General features: G+C 40.3%; 1 protein-coding gene across 3 annotated transcripts; it reads right to left on the reverse strand.

Moving 5' to 3' along the window:
* Positions 1–9,515: 9,515 nt before the first annotated feature.
* Positions 9,516–14,248, reverse strand: LOC139299024 (tRNA selenocysteine 1-associated protein 1-like). 3 transcript variants are annotated; one of them, XM_070921882.1, is made up of 9 exons: positions 14,124–14,248; positions 13,168–13,265; positions 12,991–13,090; positions 12,846–12,895; positions 12,556–12,687; positions 11,959–12,075; positions 11,618–11,831; positions 10,511–10,544; positions 9,516–9,943 (listed from the first exon to the last, which is right to left on the reverse strand). In XM_070921882.1, the coding sequence occupies exons 1-9, from the start codon at positions 14,145–14,147 to the stop codon at positions 9,783–9,785; spliced, it is 930 nt and encodes a 309-aa protein (XP_070777983.1). In that variant the 5' UTR covers positions 14,148–14,248; the 3' UTR covers positions 9,516–9,782. The 3 variants fall into 3 exon arrangements, with proteins under 3 accessions (XP_070777983.1, XP_070777982.1, XP_070777984.1); XM_070921881.1 differs by having other exon boundaries at positions 11,618–11,837; XM_070921883.1 differs by having other exon boundaries at positions 11,618–11,837; positions 12,991–13,105; positions 13,214–13,265; positions 14,124–14,135.
* Positions 14,249–15,899: the final 1,651 nt, after the last annotated feature.

The following is a 15,899-nucleotide window of genomic DNA, read 5'->3' on the forward strand; positions in this document are numbered from 1 at the left end:
AAGATATTTTTTGCCTTAATTAGATAGTGACAGCTTGGAGAGAGACAGGAAATGTGGGAGCGAGAGAGAGAGAAAGAAAGAGAGGGGATGACATGCAGCAAAGGGCCAGGACCGGAATCAAACCCACAACACAAATTTTGGCGTTCCCAAGCCTGGAGCCCATTTACTTCCAAACAAGACATTTCATCTTTATTAGCATGATGCCATTTCCTCAGAGGATATCCAGCCACAACTGTCTCTTATTGGCTTAAGGATGTCATGTTGAGGTGATTGGCAGGTCTAAGAAATTCTTTGGGAAATGGCATCCTTTTATAACCTATGGCGGCGCAGTGGTTAGCGCTGTCGCATGGGAGGTAAAGCTGATTAGAGCGGGTTGGGGGTTCGATCCGCGGCTCCCCCTGTCATGTTGAAGTGTCCTTGAGCGAGACACTGAACCCTAAGTTGCTCCCGATGGAGAGCGCCACCTTGCGTGGCAGCTTGGTTGCCATCGGTGTTTGTGAATGGGTGAATGAGACTTAGCTGTAAAGCGCTTTGGGAACCGTGAAGGTTGAAAAGTGCTATATAAGTGAGATCATTTACCATTTTATAAGTGTATATAAGTAACTTGGTAAATAAGTAATCCTGTTGAAATGATCTCCTTCACTTTGTGATAGAGAGGGTGAAGAGATGAGATGCTAGATCACCAATTATAAAACTGTCTTGAGTTACCAAAAAGGAGCGATTGCTTCTTTGTTGTCTTCAATAATGACATTCTCTACCAGCCACAGTTATGTGCTCTCCACGTTGTACCTTAGTAGCTACCCCAGACCCAATGTGCAGCTAAATTCTTAAGGAAGCACACATCACCCCCGGCTGGTTGTGTGGCCGAGCTTCAGAGCCTGAGCATAGCCTCTGCAAACCTCTGACATAGAGGCATACATCTTGCTTTAGAGTGGGAGTTTGCTGTAGATACAACCAAATGCTTTTCTTATGAAATGCCTTTTATCTATCATCATGACAGAGACATCACACATGGATGCCTGGAATCCCGATGTATTAAACCCTGCCTTAACTCACATTGGTCAGCTATTAGTCAGTGGTTGTTTACCACGCACAGTCTTTTTTTCGATGATAATCACCACTGAAAATAATTAGAGTGAAACTCCTGAAACTGTTCCAAACCTTCCGTGTCTGTAGGGAGCTTGTAAATTCAATGAAGTACAAACAAAAGTAGAGAGGCACTCGCACATGTGCTGTTCGTCTTGAGTTCCCACATGGTCATAAACAAATCGGAGTGAAATGGAAAAACTGCTTCAAACGCTCAATTACTGCAATTACTGTAAGGTCCTGGGCATGTTACAATGAATGTAAAATGTTCTCACCGTGCTGACTGTCCTCACACCTCACAGCCAAGTGATTTCTCTTTCTTTCTTGTGTAAATATGTTCATCAAAGCTCTTTGGATATGATTTTGGTTCTTTGGGTTAGATCTGTCTGTCATGCCCTTAAGACACAGGAAAAAAAACTCTCCTTTTAACAACCCTGAGCAGAACCAGGTTCTGGGTGGGTGGTCATCTGCCTCGACCGGTTGGGTTGAGAGGAGAGAGAAGGGGGGCAGGGAAGGGGGGAGAGGAGGCGAGACAGAGAGAACATCCAGTAGCACAGTGCAAGTTCCACATAGAGATGTAAAGTAATAGTAATGGTAATGGTAGTGGTAACAATATCAATATTGATAAAGATAATAATAATAGTAATAATAATAATAAGACCACCCCCACACCTCCAGTGGCTCTACGCCTCCGCAGGGGTGGGGCAGTTTGAGAACATTTGGGGTTAGATGGAGAATGACTCTCCAGAGGTTCAAAACAGATCTAGCTTTTTATTTAAATGTACTTTTTACGGGATTTTCCTAGCATAATAACCCTAACACTCGTCAAATTGTTTCTCCAGTATTCATATCCGTCCTTATGAATGCAATTATGCAGAAGAGAATCTAATGCTAATTACAGACTACATCACGTGTGAATTGTGTCGTGACATACAATCATTTTTCAGCAGTGACTAATGACTACATGAAAACAGATCTTTCCCCATAACAATACAACAGCAACATTCTTATTCAGCCTAAAACCTAATAACTAATTAGTTTCTAATTAGTTACTTTTCAATTGGGCAGCTCTTGAAATCTTATGTATCACTTATGTATAGGGATGGGCATCATTCGAACTTTCTTACTGAGTTTCGGTACCAGTACCAAAACAATGGGTTTTTTTCAATACTTTGGTTTGGGGAATATAAACATGTTTTCGCCCTTTTTTTTATCTATCAACAAAACATGAATCAGTGTTAAATAAATACCTTTGCCTAAAAAAAATGTAATCTACAGAAGCTGAGAATGGCCTCGCTTGCATTCATTTGTTTGAAGCCGTCATCTTGAGACCACAAGTTAATTATTTCATTACCTCAAGAAAACAAAGTCTAGTAGTAGTACTAGTCAAAGCAGTCTTCTCCTTAAATACGAGGATCTGAATGTCATCTCTAATAGAAAGGCACAATGCAATTTCTGCCTGTGTTGGACCTTGACTGAAGTATAGTCTGATGCGTTCATCTAATCAGTTGCCTGATCTCTGATTAACATTAGAAGTAGGCTAATAAGAGGAAACAACCTTTTGTTTAGTGACAACTGGTTGATTAACTTTTCTCGATAACGAAATATTTAACTCGTGATCTCAAGATAATGGCATTAAAAAAAAAGAATTTCAAGCACGCCGTTCTCGGTTTCCGTAATAAGCTCAATACTGCACTAATCTATATTTAGTAGTGACAAAGCCTCAGACTCTTGTTCTTCTCAGCTCTACAGAGATTTTTAGCCTATTTTAGGTTGCTGTTTTGGTTTTACAGCCATAATTAATGATTAACTTAAGTCTCACTGTTCTCATCAACCTTGTTTCAGCAGGGGTTATTTCAGAGAAAAATGTAATTTGGTTAGTGGAGGCCAAACCAGAGCTAACAGGGTAAATATTTAACTTAAATTTGCACGTGAGCAGGCGAGCCCTGGCATTAAAATGGTTAAATCCCTGCTAAAGAAAACGCCACACAAAATCGTTAACGACGTATGTAGATGTGTGATTTTACAAGACGCCTACCTATACTCTAGATCTGGAGGAGCTCACTGGACCCGCTAAGACCACCAACAATTGATGTTGTTGTATCAAGTAGCGACGGGGAAATTGAAAACAGTAGCATGCAGATAGCCGAAGGGGACTGAAATAGCACAACTCCAAATGAATGCTAATGTTGCTGGATGGGTAAGTTGGCAACATGTTCCTATCATCAATCATAAAGTTCTGTAACTTTATGAGGTGATTATGTGTCACATGTTTACAGCAGCATAAAAAAACAAAAACAAATGCAGCTTTAAGTTCAAAAAGTGTCCTGATAAAACAAGCCTTGAAATCTAAGCATTCGATGACAATACTTCACATGACGGACACATTTTGCGTGGTTGACAAAATAACCTTGACTCAAGCTCCAATTTTAAACCACATCTCATGACTAGATCATAACCCCAGGCAATTTCAGTCGTTTGGATTGTAAATCAAAAACTGAACCGTCAAAATCAAAAGCAGGATCGGCGATTCTCCCAATATTTTTTTTTTTTCTATACCTCCATCCTGGCGTAGCTTACAGGTAGCATGCAGCTGCACTTTTTGAGACACCCAGTGACACACACAAGACGATTGTGATTGTTTTTTTCCCTCTATGGAAATGGTAATGCAATGCATATATATACATATGCAACAGTGCAATACATACATATATATGTATATATACATACATATACATTGTTATTGGATTTATTTTACTTTAATTTTTCACATAAATGTTGTAAATGTGTATCATTTTTTATTTTCTATTTCTTATTTTTGTACATACTCTTATTTCTAAATGTATGCTACTTTCTACTCTTGAATGGGAGCACCGGTACTGTATAATTTCACCCCGGGGATCAATAAAGTATTTCTGATTCTGATTCTAATGGACACCAGCACATGATCATTTTGCCAAGCTACTATTCCCGAGGTCAAGAATGAACTTTCACATTTAACTTAAAAAGGATTAGAATATAACAGAATATCGTAAAAAAAAATCCATTTGGAGCTCCGGACATGCCCTTGAAAATAGAAAAGCATACTCAAATACTCAAAAGTCATACTCAAATGAACATAGACCAACTTCTAATCACTGGGCACTAGAATCTCAGTATCTTTCGAAAACAAACTGACTGTGACCACAACAACCGTCCTGATACAGAAGATTAACTGTTTTGTGGTCAGAATCACGTTTACTTATCCTTTGATATTACCGGATTTGATCATCTGATTCATTTCAAGAGCTGAAACAATTAGTTAAATAATTTATTAGTTGACAGATTAGTGGACAGGAAAATTAATCGTTAACAATTTTGAGAAATTCTGTGCTTCCAACTTCTAACAATGTCTTCTATGATAGTAAATTGAATTCCTTCGAACCCCAACGTGAATACGTGAACTTGGGCTCTAACTGGTCTGACATTTTACACACCAAGCAGTTCATCAAAAATATATTAGGCAGATTGATAAATAATGAAAATAATCCTAAATTACAGCCCTACATTTTATACGGCAATATGTATTTAGGCAATGGTCTTGTAAAGCTGTTTGTGTTAAAGCATCAAACAATGATGCATTTGACAGGCTAATTTTGTCACATTTATCTTTTCTGTGAAATCTTAGCCAGTGACAGTTGTGCAGAAACAGTGTATTATACACACGTCATTTACATGCCCCCTTTCCTTCTGTATTATGACTGCAGCGGCACACAAACATGTCCACTGGAGGAGAAATGATCAAGAGTGGCTGATTGCCAGTGGGCTGGATTCACCGGCTCTTACTCAAGTTTCTGTTGAGCAGCAAGGGCTGTACCTGAGTAATGTAAACAGGCTTACACATCTGATCCAGATGCTCCAGACTTCCAGGTTACTGTGATCTCATTTAATTACGCAGCAGTAATCGGACACCCCCCCCCCCCAAAAAAAAAAAATAATAATAGCGTGCTGGAGAGTACTTTTATCAGTACAAGCTGCATCGTCCTGCCTGACAGAGGACGCAGACACTCAGTGTGTCATAGAGCCACCATCACACTGGTTATCTCCAGCAGAGGAAGCTGAGCTGAAAGCCAATTGGCTTCTGGGAAGCCACAAGTTGTGCTTTTAAGATGGGGGAACACATGCCACATGACAACCTAACGGCGCGGTGTGGGAGGGTGGGAACCCTAACATCTGAAACTACTCTGTGACGCAAACGCAACACAAGCAGCCCCAAGATTGTTTTTTAATGAGGCTCGGCAGAAGAGGCAGACCGAACCCGCCGAAATCCTCAATTGGAGGATTCGGTTGCGGTGTGTGTGTGTTGGGGGGGGGGGGGGGGGGGGTAGTAGCACATATAGCTTCTTCAATCGACAGGAAGAAATAAAGCGTTTTCTATTTACCTTAACGATGGGCAGCCGCGGACTGCCGTGTGCCGTCTCGCCCACTATCTAGCCCACCTTCAACAACAACAAAAAAATAAATAAATAAATAAATGTGTCTGATGTGAGGAGGCTACAGGGCAGACGGGAGTGTGTCTGACTGGCCGTGCTGCTGCATTCTGCTACGACAACACACACCGGCTCCCCGGAGCTTTACACAGTTGTTTACGAGAGAGAAAGTCACAGCAGTAACCGCAGAAATAAACATTTCATTCAACTGCTCTGACTGCAGCAGCACCCCCCCCCCCCCCTCCCCTCCCCTTACTTGCTAATTAATAGCCTAAACCAGAGGACAGTCTCTGTTTTACAGAATCCTATGGTTTAAGTTCTCTGTGATTCAAATGTTAACCATCCAGCAGCCGGCCGACTTTTGTTTGTTTGTTTTTTGTTGTTGTTGTTTTTGGAAACTTGCCTGTATTTCTGGTATCCTGTTGCAACTTGTTCATTGTTCAGAGGACACAGAACATCCTGGCCATTTTCGGTATGAATACAGTCTCCAGGGTGTGCGCAGCCCAAACTGATAACTCCGTTCCAGCATATTAACTCACACACGGGCGAGAGGACCGGAAAAGGGGGGGGGGCACGCCGCCGCGGTCTTCAGCAACTCCTCCGGACGGGTCTGACAGGAAGCTCGTTTCTTTATGAGGACAATTAAATCCCGCAAAGCCCGGGCCCCGCCGCTCCGCTCCGATCTGCCCCGTGTAGTCCGTCCGTGGCCTCTTCTAATGGACCAACAGTCAAGTGTGCGGTGAGCAATACCCTCCCCTTCAGTATACGCCGTGTGTTTTTCAAAATAAAAGTTTATTCCTGTTGACACAGCAAACGTGACAATAACAGGGTGTCTCCCATTCCTTGGATGTGTCACAGAATGTGTGAAATGATGTCGTCGTCGTCGTCGTCGTCCCCGTCCCCCCCATCAATCCCACACACTCGACATGACACTAAAAAGACAGGTCTTTATACCACTTTTTTTTTTTTGGGGGGGGGGGGGTCCATATTTCCATATTTGATTTAGTCAAATAATTATACTTCTTTCATTCTTCCACGCCAATGCCACATTAGGTCGTGTACAACTCTGCATAGTCATACCACCAATCAACTGACTCTTTTTTTCTATTCATACAGACACTGTACCCTTCATTCCTTCATTTATGATTCGATAGAATGATAGAAATGGTAAATTGTGTTATTTTGATACAACTAAACCCAATAAACTATATATAAACTGCATCCAACTATATTCTCAGTGTGGTGAATTTCAAAAAGAATACAGCTATGAACATTTTAACATTCACCTGACTGTGTGTTATATCTTACCTCAGTTATTTCTACCTCCGTTTCTATAGGATACAAATTAATGGGTACAACTAAATACTGAAGAGTTAGGAAAAAAATAGACATGGCTATTTGTCTCCACCTGGTGGACGGCAAGTAATGTCACACAACACTGACTTGATTTAAATCAAACCAGCAGTGATTCAATTGAAATTCAGTATCTATTCATTTTAATCTATCGCTGACTATTACACACCTGACAGTAAACGAAAATAAAGGACACATCCAAGCGACACTCATGCTAAACACTCTCAATTAGATGAGAATGTAGATCCAGATACTAGATTTGGGCATGGTGGGGAGTCCCAGGCACTCTGAAGGCCTCAGTATGAGATGCGTCTTTGCGGTCTTGAAGCGATTAATCGTACAAATTCAGATAACAGTGCACACTTTCAGACAGTTTCTCCTTTAAGACCTTCATGGTGTTGCAATCAGTTGGTCACATGCAAAGTGAATTTGAAATCGGCTTCAGTTTTAAAGTCACGGATTGAGTATACATTTATTTTCGGAACAGAACAGATTTGAGACACTCTCCCAAGATCCACTCTGACTTTATGTTCCCTGCATTTCACACAAAGTGTGTCGTTATTCAAGATGACTGAACCAAGATGAGCAAGCAACTAAGTGTCCAAATGCCCCCCTGTTGAGGCTTCCACCTGTGATATGCCGAGTCATAGGCCATGCCCTCCCCGGCCCTCTCTCTTCCAAGTAATTGGTTCAAATTAAGTTCAGATAAGCTGATGTTGAAATCCTGTTTGTCCTGTACGGGGCCAATCTATTTTCGCATCCTCAAAACTGCCAGGAAAGCTCAACTTGTGCTTCAGCGATACGCCTGTGGTTTCTGCACCTGATAGATACCCTACGCCTGCAGTGACACGCGACATACCTCCTGATGTTCCACTTTGTTCCGGTGTGCTCACAAGACAGGGCTAGCAGAAAGTTTGCTAAAGTTAAGTCTATCCAATAGCCAAGATGTTCAGAGGTTGACCTTTTATGACTCCTCGACACCCCGAGAGCGGTGGGGGGGGGCAAGGAAGAGCAAACAAGGTTTGGGGCTTTTTGAAGTTTTGGTTTTTTACCTATTTGCTTTTTATTTACTTTAATTTTGTATTTACTTCTTTTTATACATTTTGTAACCATTTATTCTTTTTGATAAAACTTCAATAAAACTGGGTTGTATTTTGTACATTCCAACCAAAGTCCTGTGTTGCTCCTCTCTGAGATCATCTAAGTAGCCTCCCTCAGGTAAGAAGACTACTCTCCTTGAGATGTGCCAACAGTAGATAATAATTTGGCTTTAATTGGTGAATGTTGATGAAGGCTGTTTATATTGCAATGTACAACATGGAAGGACATGTTGAATGGGTTCCGTTCGGTTGTCTGATGTTTTGCTGCTGTTGTAACGTAACTTGGCTTCCTAAGCAGACTAAGGTGGTCTTGCGTATAGATTTTGGGAGCCCGTTCTAAAACCTAAGCGTTAGGTCGTAGAACAGCCGTCACTCAGTGCAATATCCGCATTGGGTGGGGGTATCGGTTATAACATCTAGAAACCACTTCACCCCCTTTACCTGGATCATACTCGACAAGATCATTTGAGTTAGCTAATATCAGATGAAATCTGTTCGAGCAGAGACACGATGCCCTGGTCAAGTCAAGGCCCTGTTCTTCAAACATGGCTTAACTAACCCAGGTGTGGCTCATGTTAGCCAGTTAAAATGAGGCTGTCGATTTGCATTCAACTGACCGGGTTCTTTGAGGATTGACTTGCTGATCTAAAACGAGTCATCTTGAATAACTGCGCCTCATTTCTCAATAACGGCAAAATGAATAGAGATATGAAAACAAAATGAGCACTCATATCATTGGCTGAGTGCTGACTATGATTATGATTGGCTGGCATTATTGGCAGCAGACAACACTTTTTTTTTTTTGCTGCAGCTGCACAACTGTATTCTTAAAGTTGAGGACCCACCTTACAAAATTTTGGAACCTTTGAAACCTGCCAAAATGTTTGTCTTAAAATTTTACTGTTTTTTTGTATCCCAAACTATATTCAAGATTATCACTTAAAACTGCACTATTTTATGAATAGCCTGTTTTATCATTTATAGATTATATTATAGATCTATAGACCCTTTATTGTAAAAATTAAACACTAATAATTACACTAACATATAGATTATCTATATTGTCTAAAAAAATATGTTAATGTAACCTTGAAAAGTCTTGGTCATGGTCCTGTTTGCTGTTAATAAGCTGCACTTTAAGCAGACTTGGGTTTAAGGTTGCCAAGACAACAGCTCCAGATATATAGATACACAGATACTTCCAGGTTTTTGTCAGCTCATCAACAATCAAATCAAGTTCTATATATAACTATTCTGTTATTAGCCCACAAAAGGATACTTAGGTCAATATATTTTCTACTTGCATTGGCATATTATTTAGTTTATAGTATATTTGGTGCTGAAACAGATTACTAATATTAGGTACTTTAAAGCCTGATTGAAAAATTCTGCTTTTGGTGAAGCATAAAATGAATGGGACTGCACCAATTCCCACCAATGACAAACAAAAATCTATGTCATCAGAAGAATTGAAAAGATTCTATAATCACATAACGCATATCTGGGATTTAATGGCAGTACATTACATAGAACGTGTATTTATGTGTATCTTTGTAGATCCATAAATAAATAAGAAATATTTTTTGTTGAAACTCAGAATTGTGTGTACTCCAGTGCTTTTCAACGCCTTTATACACTTGAATAAGATCCATTACCATGACTTGTTTCCTTTATGTCCATACAAAAATAATCCATACAGTCAAAATTTCAGGAAACAACTGAAAATAAAATACCCTGGGGGAGGTAAAGTCTAGAGAAGAAAATGTGATCAGTTTCAGCAGTAAATGGGCTCTGGTAGGCTGGATGTCAAATGGTCCTGTTCTGTAGAGGACTCTGCTGGCTGCCAGTGGCACTCGATCATAGCGTCATACAGTTCCTCACTGAGCTCCATGAACTTCCTGTTGGCCTCCACCACATCCAGCTTTGGACTGGGATCTGCAACACAGAGACAGTTGGTTGCAAAATGCTTCATAGGTATAAGACCAGCTTAAAAAAAAACAAAAAAAACAACAACAAAAACACAAGCACACAAAATACATTAACAAGAGAGGATACGTAATCAAGAAAAATAATTAAATAAAATGTTTTAACACAATGTGTAAACAAATGAGATATGACAGTCAGTGAGCTTTAGAGGTGTTGCCTCCCGTGCCAACCATTGCACCACACGAGATTGATGTCCATCTGAACAGAAAGTGAGTAAGTGTTTTCCCAAAACTGTTGAACTATTCCTTTAAGTTTTTATTCTCAGACCATAGATACTTTTTGGGGGTTGTTCACAGTACTGGGTTCGAATCATATCAGAAGTGTCATTGCTCTCACTGCTAAATACAAAATTGTACCAAAGAAGAAACTAAACCCAAATATATTGCTTCAAACATGCTTGTTTATGCAATAAAAACCTGATTTTGGAGATGTTGGACTGCTAATCAGCAAAAAGAATCAAATTGATACACAAGTCAGTAATGAAAATAGCAGTAATCTGCAGTCCCCAATACCAACCTTCAAGTCCATCATCCTGAACAGCTTCACTTTCCTAATAAGAAAAAAACATGTTAGAACAGTGACTATGATGGGTGTCAATACTGAACTTACTAGATTTGGGTCAATTTCCGGTTTTGCCAACTCAGTCCGGCAAAACTGAACATGTTTAAACCAGTTTGATTTTATGCAAACCAGCTGAACCAGCATTTGTCCGCACACTGTATATAAAGATGGACGACATGACAGCTCCCCAAAAGTGAAGCCAAAACATCTTGGTCGCCCCCCTGGTGGCTGGTTGCAGTGTAGGTCACAAGCCGCGCCCCCCCTCCATGTTGGCAGATGGGACAAACATCTGTCTCAAACAATCTGATCAGTTTGGTTTTAATTAGTTACTTGGTGCCATAGAAACGGGTGAAACGCCATGATTGACAGCTGTCACTGACTGTGGTGTGCTCGCAATTGGGTCGGGTGGGTGTATGGGCGGGACCTCGACTCTGGCTCCAAATGACGTCACCAGCGCAAGGGGGCAGCGGCTGTACCCAGGAGAGTCTGGAGTTTTCTTGTACAGTGGGAGGAAGTGGAGACACGTTGTCCATCTTTATATACAGTCTATGCATGGTGTAACAGCGCTAAATTCAACTTATATTGCATTAGTAATAAACAATATGACAACGTGAACCCACGTTGTTGTTTGCTTAGAAAGTTCATGTGTGTTTCGAGACGAGTGTTGCGCTTTTACCACCCTACATGTAAGCTCATTGTTAGTCTTGGTGTAGTCAACCCTCTGTTAACGTAATGTCATAGAAACAAAACCCTCACGCAGGGCTTTTTTTTCTCTAATCGCTCAAGCGCTTCACCCCAGTGCCCAGCAGGACACAAGCCCTGTCTTTAAGAAAACTAAAACTTGTCCTGCTGATTGTGGTGCCCCTTCACTCTCTGCTTCTTCTTCTGGTTTAGTGTTTATTGGCGGTTGGCAAACCAGCTTAGAGGTGTATTGCCACCTCCAAGTGGACTAGAGTCGCTGAGTGGCTGCTGAGTCAAGTGCAACACGTCGTGGTAAAATTCAGTATACCGGTCCGGTTCGGTGTTTGAACAGTTTTACACCACCCCAACCCTAGAGCTTACCTGTGGTGGAGTATACTGTGTGTAATCATACTGCTGATAGCTGTAGCCATACTCTCCTCCTCCAGTCTGGTCGTAGCCCCAGGAGGAGTAATACCCTGGATAGGCCTGCTGCTGGTACTGGTTGTACTGGTCATAGTTGTGTCTGTATCCTGAGCTGGGCTGCCATGATCTGTGCTCTGACTGCTGCTGCTGCTGCTGCTGCTGCTGCCTATTCCTTAAACTCAAGAGAGAGCAAGAGACACACTGAACTGCTGAACTCCAGCTCGTGCTCCACGCTCAAATACATCATACATAAAATCAGCTTGCTGACAACAGGAGCGAAGACTTTAAGAAGAACTCACTTGTTAGCTGCCAGGCTCAGTCTCAGAGGTTTACCACCCAGTCCCACAGCACCCTGACACTCCTCCAACGCCCGCTTCTGCAGCCGCTCATCTGGGAACTGAACAAAGCCACAGCCCCTACAGCGAGAGATGACAAGACCGAGTTCAAATGCTGTTTTGTCCCCCTGAAAACAGTTCAGTACAGCTGACTTATTGGTGACTTATTTTTTTACCTTCATTTATTTAGATCTAGACAAACTATCTTGACTGAATGCATTGGTTTAATGAAAGTCACTCTCCCCTCAAAACTTTTTGTCGTTCTTTGACTGTGAAGTTTGAGCTCCCTCAAATACTGAGGAATTTCTACTCCTGCACCATCGTGAGCATCCTGACGGGGAACATCACTGCCTGGTATGGAAAAAGAACAACACAACCTACAACAGGCAGTGCTCTACCCTGCCTAAAGGGTATTTAGGAGGATATTTAGCACATATATTATATTATATATGTGTGCGTGTGTATACACTGTTTATCCATATATACGTGTACACATACATACATATTTGTTACAGTTTTATTCTATATTGTGATATTGCGTGGTGAAATGTTAATACTCACTTGGAGTTGCCCATGCTGTCCAGCACCACTTTTCCACCACGACAGGAAGGGTAGCGGTTGTAAAAGAACTCATAAAGCATCCCATCATCCACCTCTGGAGTTAGATCTCCCACAAACAGAGAATACATCTGACTACAACAAGAGGAAAAAAACAGAGGTTGGGTTTGTTTTTTTTCCAAGTGCAGCTAAAAAAAAAAAAAGACATATAATGTATCAATGAAAGGGGTAATCAATGACAATTTTTTTCACTAAGTGGACACCTTAATGTGAAAGTCTCCATTTGGACTCACCCACTGTCTTGTTTCCCAAAGGTGGCTCGGTTTAACTTGAATCTTGTGGGCTGTGAGAAAGAGACATTAAAGTTCACCATGCCATTTCTCAGGAGGAAAAAAAAAAAAAAGCATGGCTACTGTGAATAATAAATTCTCTTCATACCGGATTGGCTCCTGGTAAGGCTTTTCCATTGATTTTGCGGAGACACCTCTCAGCTGTAGCCTCATCTGTCATCTCCACAAAACAGTACCCCAGAGCACCCCTGGGTGACGACACACTGTTTAACGTCAGAATAGAACAACTGCACAAAGGACAACTGCTTGCGGATTTCATTCTCACCCTGTCATCTTGTTGCGTATGATTCGCACATTAACCACCTGCTCACCCATGGTGGAGAAGGCTCTGGTGATAAACTTATCATCCATGTAGGACTCCAGCTACAGAACAGAACAGAAAAACAAAAGTCAGTAATTGTCCAAATTCAGTATGGAGTTAGCTTGCAGTTCACAAATTCCAATTTGCAAGTTAGAAGGGGGGGGGGTTAAAGCGATCAGCTGATGCTCCATCATCATAAGAACAGTCTCAACACTGTTAAAGCCCATTTTCAGATTTGTGAAATTCTTAACCTATGTGTAAGACAGAAAAAAAAGGAACCGAAAGGATATCTCTCCATCCAGACATTATTGGATTTATCTACACAAAAAGCACTGTGTCATAAATAGATATAAAAGGTTTCACAAATCTTAAAAAGGGGTCTTAAGCAGTTTGGAGCGTCTCCAAGCTACTCTGTTCCAGGTTTGACAAATCTAGGTCCAATGATGTTTGATCTGGTCCAGGCTTGACAGATATAAGCATAGTTGGGTTTTAATGTAGACTTGGTCTGATGTGGTCTATATTGATTTCACATATAGAATAAAACCGTTTTCCATTACGTTCCCTTTAAACTGATTTTATCCTCGTGTAGTTGATAGTAGCCCCCATTACATCTCATCCACTGCAGTGGAGAGGACTGTTAAACAATTGAAAACGTTGGGAATTACTTGAATGGAGTGCTACGTGTTGCATGACTTAACGTTAGTGTGCCGAATAACCAAAATTGATCAGTAACGTTAGCGTATCAGCTACTCGATACAAAGTGTTATCCGACCAACAGGACGATATTAAAGTGCTGGTTTTCTAAAGGGAGTTTTGTAATACATGCCATTCATACAACGTATGGGGCTTTTGATGAGGTAGCGAACACGGTGGTTGCAGTAAAATGATTTATCGCAGTATAAAAGTTGTAAACAACTCACGTTCCCCATCCATAACGTGCTCATGGTGTTGCCGAATATATTCCAATATTCCAATGTGTATTTACAGAGAAGTACAGTTGTAAATTAAGCTAAAACTTCAATCATGCACATGCTAACTAGCAGAGTAGTAGGAGGGAAGTACACTAACATTACGTCCTTACGTCACTCAACGGAGGTCGTTACGTTCTTCCGTCAGCAGCCTCGTCCCGCTTGCGTGCTCGGTGGTGCGTTCACATTTTGTATAACACGAAGAATCTTGATTTTCTTGTAACGCTCAAACTTTACTGACCAATCTGACACTTGTGTACTTCATTTAAAAGACGGAAAAATCTTGAATTCTCAAAGATTTTTTGAAATACATTTGCTGTGCTGGTTAAGACTTGTAAATATAGAATCGAACAGACTTTATTATACTTCTGGCATTGTGAGCTTTAAAGTGACACACTCAAAAGTTCTTTATAATTAAGAACATATATTCTTTATGTTAATCTTTTTTACAATATTTGCTATATATATATATATATATATATATATATATAGCAAATTTTGTAATATATATATATATATTTCACATATATATATAAAATCCTTGATGCTGAATTGAATTTTGATGTATTTTAATAGACCTCAAATTACATATACAATTCATGAAATTGAAATGTTTTGATGATGAAATTTGCATGTGAATAAATAAATGACTATTTCCATGGCTCGTCGCCTGGTTTGTTTGTAACACAACTTCAATTTTATTCTTATTTGAATAGACCATCGGTGAAATGTCGCAATGGATGTATTGTGGTATGTTTAACGTGTGCAGGGGCATAGAGGTTAATCTTGGAGGATTTACACAGTCCTTCAAGCTTGGAATGCTTTATTATGGCTTTGGGTACCCGGAAATGGGAACGGCACCGACTGAGGGTAACCCACATTGTTTGTGACTATACGTGATTCTATGTGACTTGAGACATACTGTGTGTAACGCTGAGCAAATGTAATGTTTCTTTTAGGCTTTTGGTATTTGACTGTCCACATATACAAGCTGTACCAAGTTCATCTCTGACGCCATATTATATATTCATATATGCAGAAAGCTTACTGACCACCTGGTGGGTGCAGAAAGATAATATTGGTGTTGATATCCCCTGCTCCTTTTGTGAACATGCTGATGAAACTCTCACCTCTTCAATAACACAGAAGTTGCACTACTTTGAGAGATATTGTTACTATGACAATATGATCACCATCTACAACTCGATATATTCCCAGTGGTACTATTAAGTTGGGCTTTTTTTTTTTTTTTCTTAACCGAAATGCACACAGTTCTCAATTTTTACAACCAATAAAAGACAATCAAGAGATTTGTACATGATTACACAAACATAAGGACAACATAATTGCTGTCCTTGTGTGGGTGCCTGCCTCCCTTTGATGGCCTTATTTACATTTAGTTTGAATAATTCATTTACCATTTGTTTTATGTTTTTAACTTGTAATGGTAGTGGTCTGTGACTTGATTTGCTGTAAGCAGGGCCAAGATTTTGTCCAAAAATAAAGTCTTTAAAATGTTTTAACTATTTGGATTTGCCATATTTTATTCATTCAATGTTCAGTCATATGTCATATCTTCGTATCTTTCCCTCCATGATGGCCTAAATGCTGTTTCACAACTGTTTTCATAATCTATATTTACTTTGCCCTAAAAGAAGTTAAAATTGAATACACTCAGTTGCCACTTTATTAGGTACACCTAGCAAAAACTAATGCAGTCAAAAAAAA

This window comes from Enoplosus armatus, chromosome 16, assembly GCF_043641665.1.
Source record: "Enoplosus armatus isolate fEnoArm2 chromosome 16, fEnoArm2.hap1, whole genome shotgun sequence".
NCBI classification, from domain to species: Eukaryota; Metazoa; Chordata; class Actinopteri; order Centrarchiformes; family Enoplosidae; genus Enoplosus; species Enoplosus armatus.

Coding starts and splice junctions, on each gene's coding strand:
- LOC139299024 (XM_070921881.1), bottom strand. CDS start 14,147: ATGAGCACGTTATGGATGGGGAAC. Junction 12,896..12,990: donor CCTTACCAGGAGCCAATCCG/GTATGAAGAGAA, acceptor TCTTTCTCACAG/CCCACAAGATTCAAGTTAAA. Junction 12,688..12,845: donor TTTGGGAAACAAGACAGTGG/GTGAGTCCAAAT, acceptor CTCTTGTTGTAG/TCAGATGTATTCTCTGTTTG.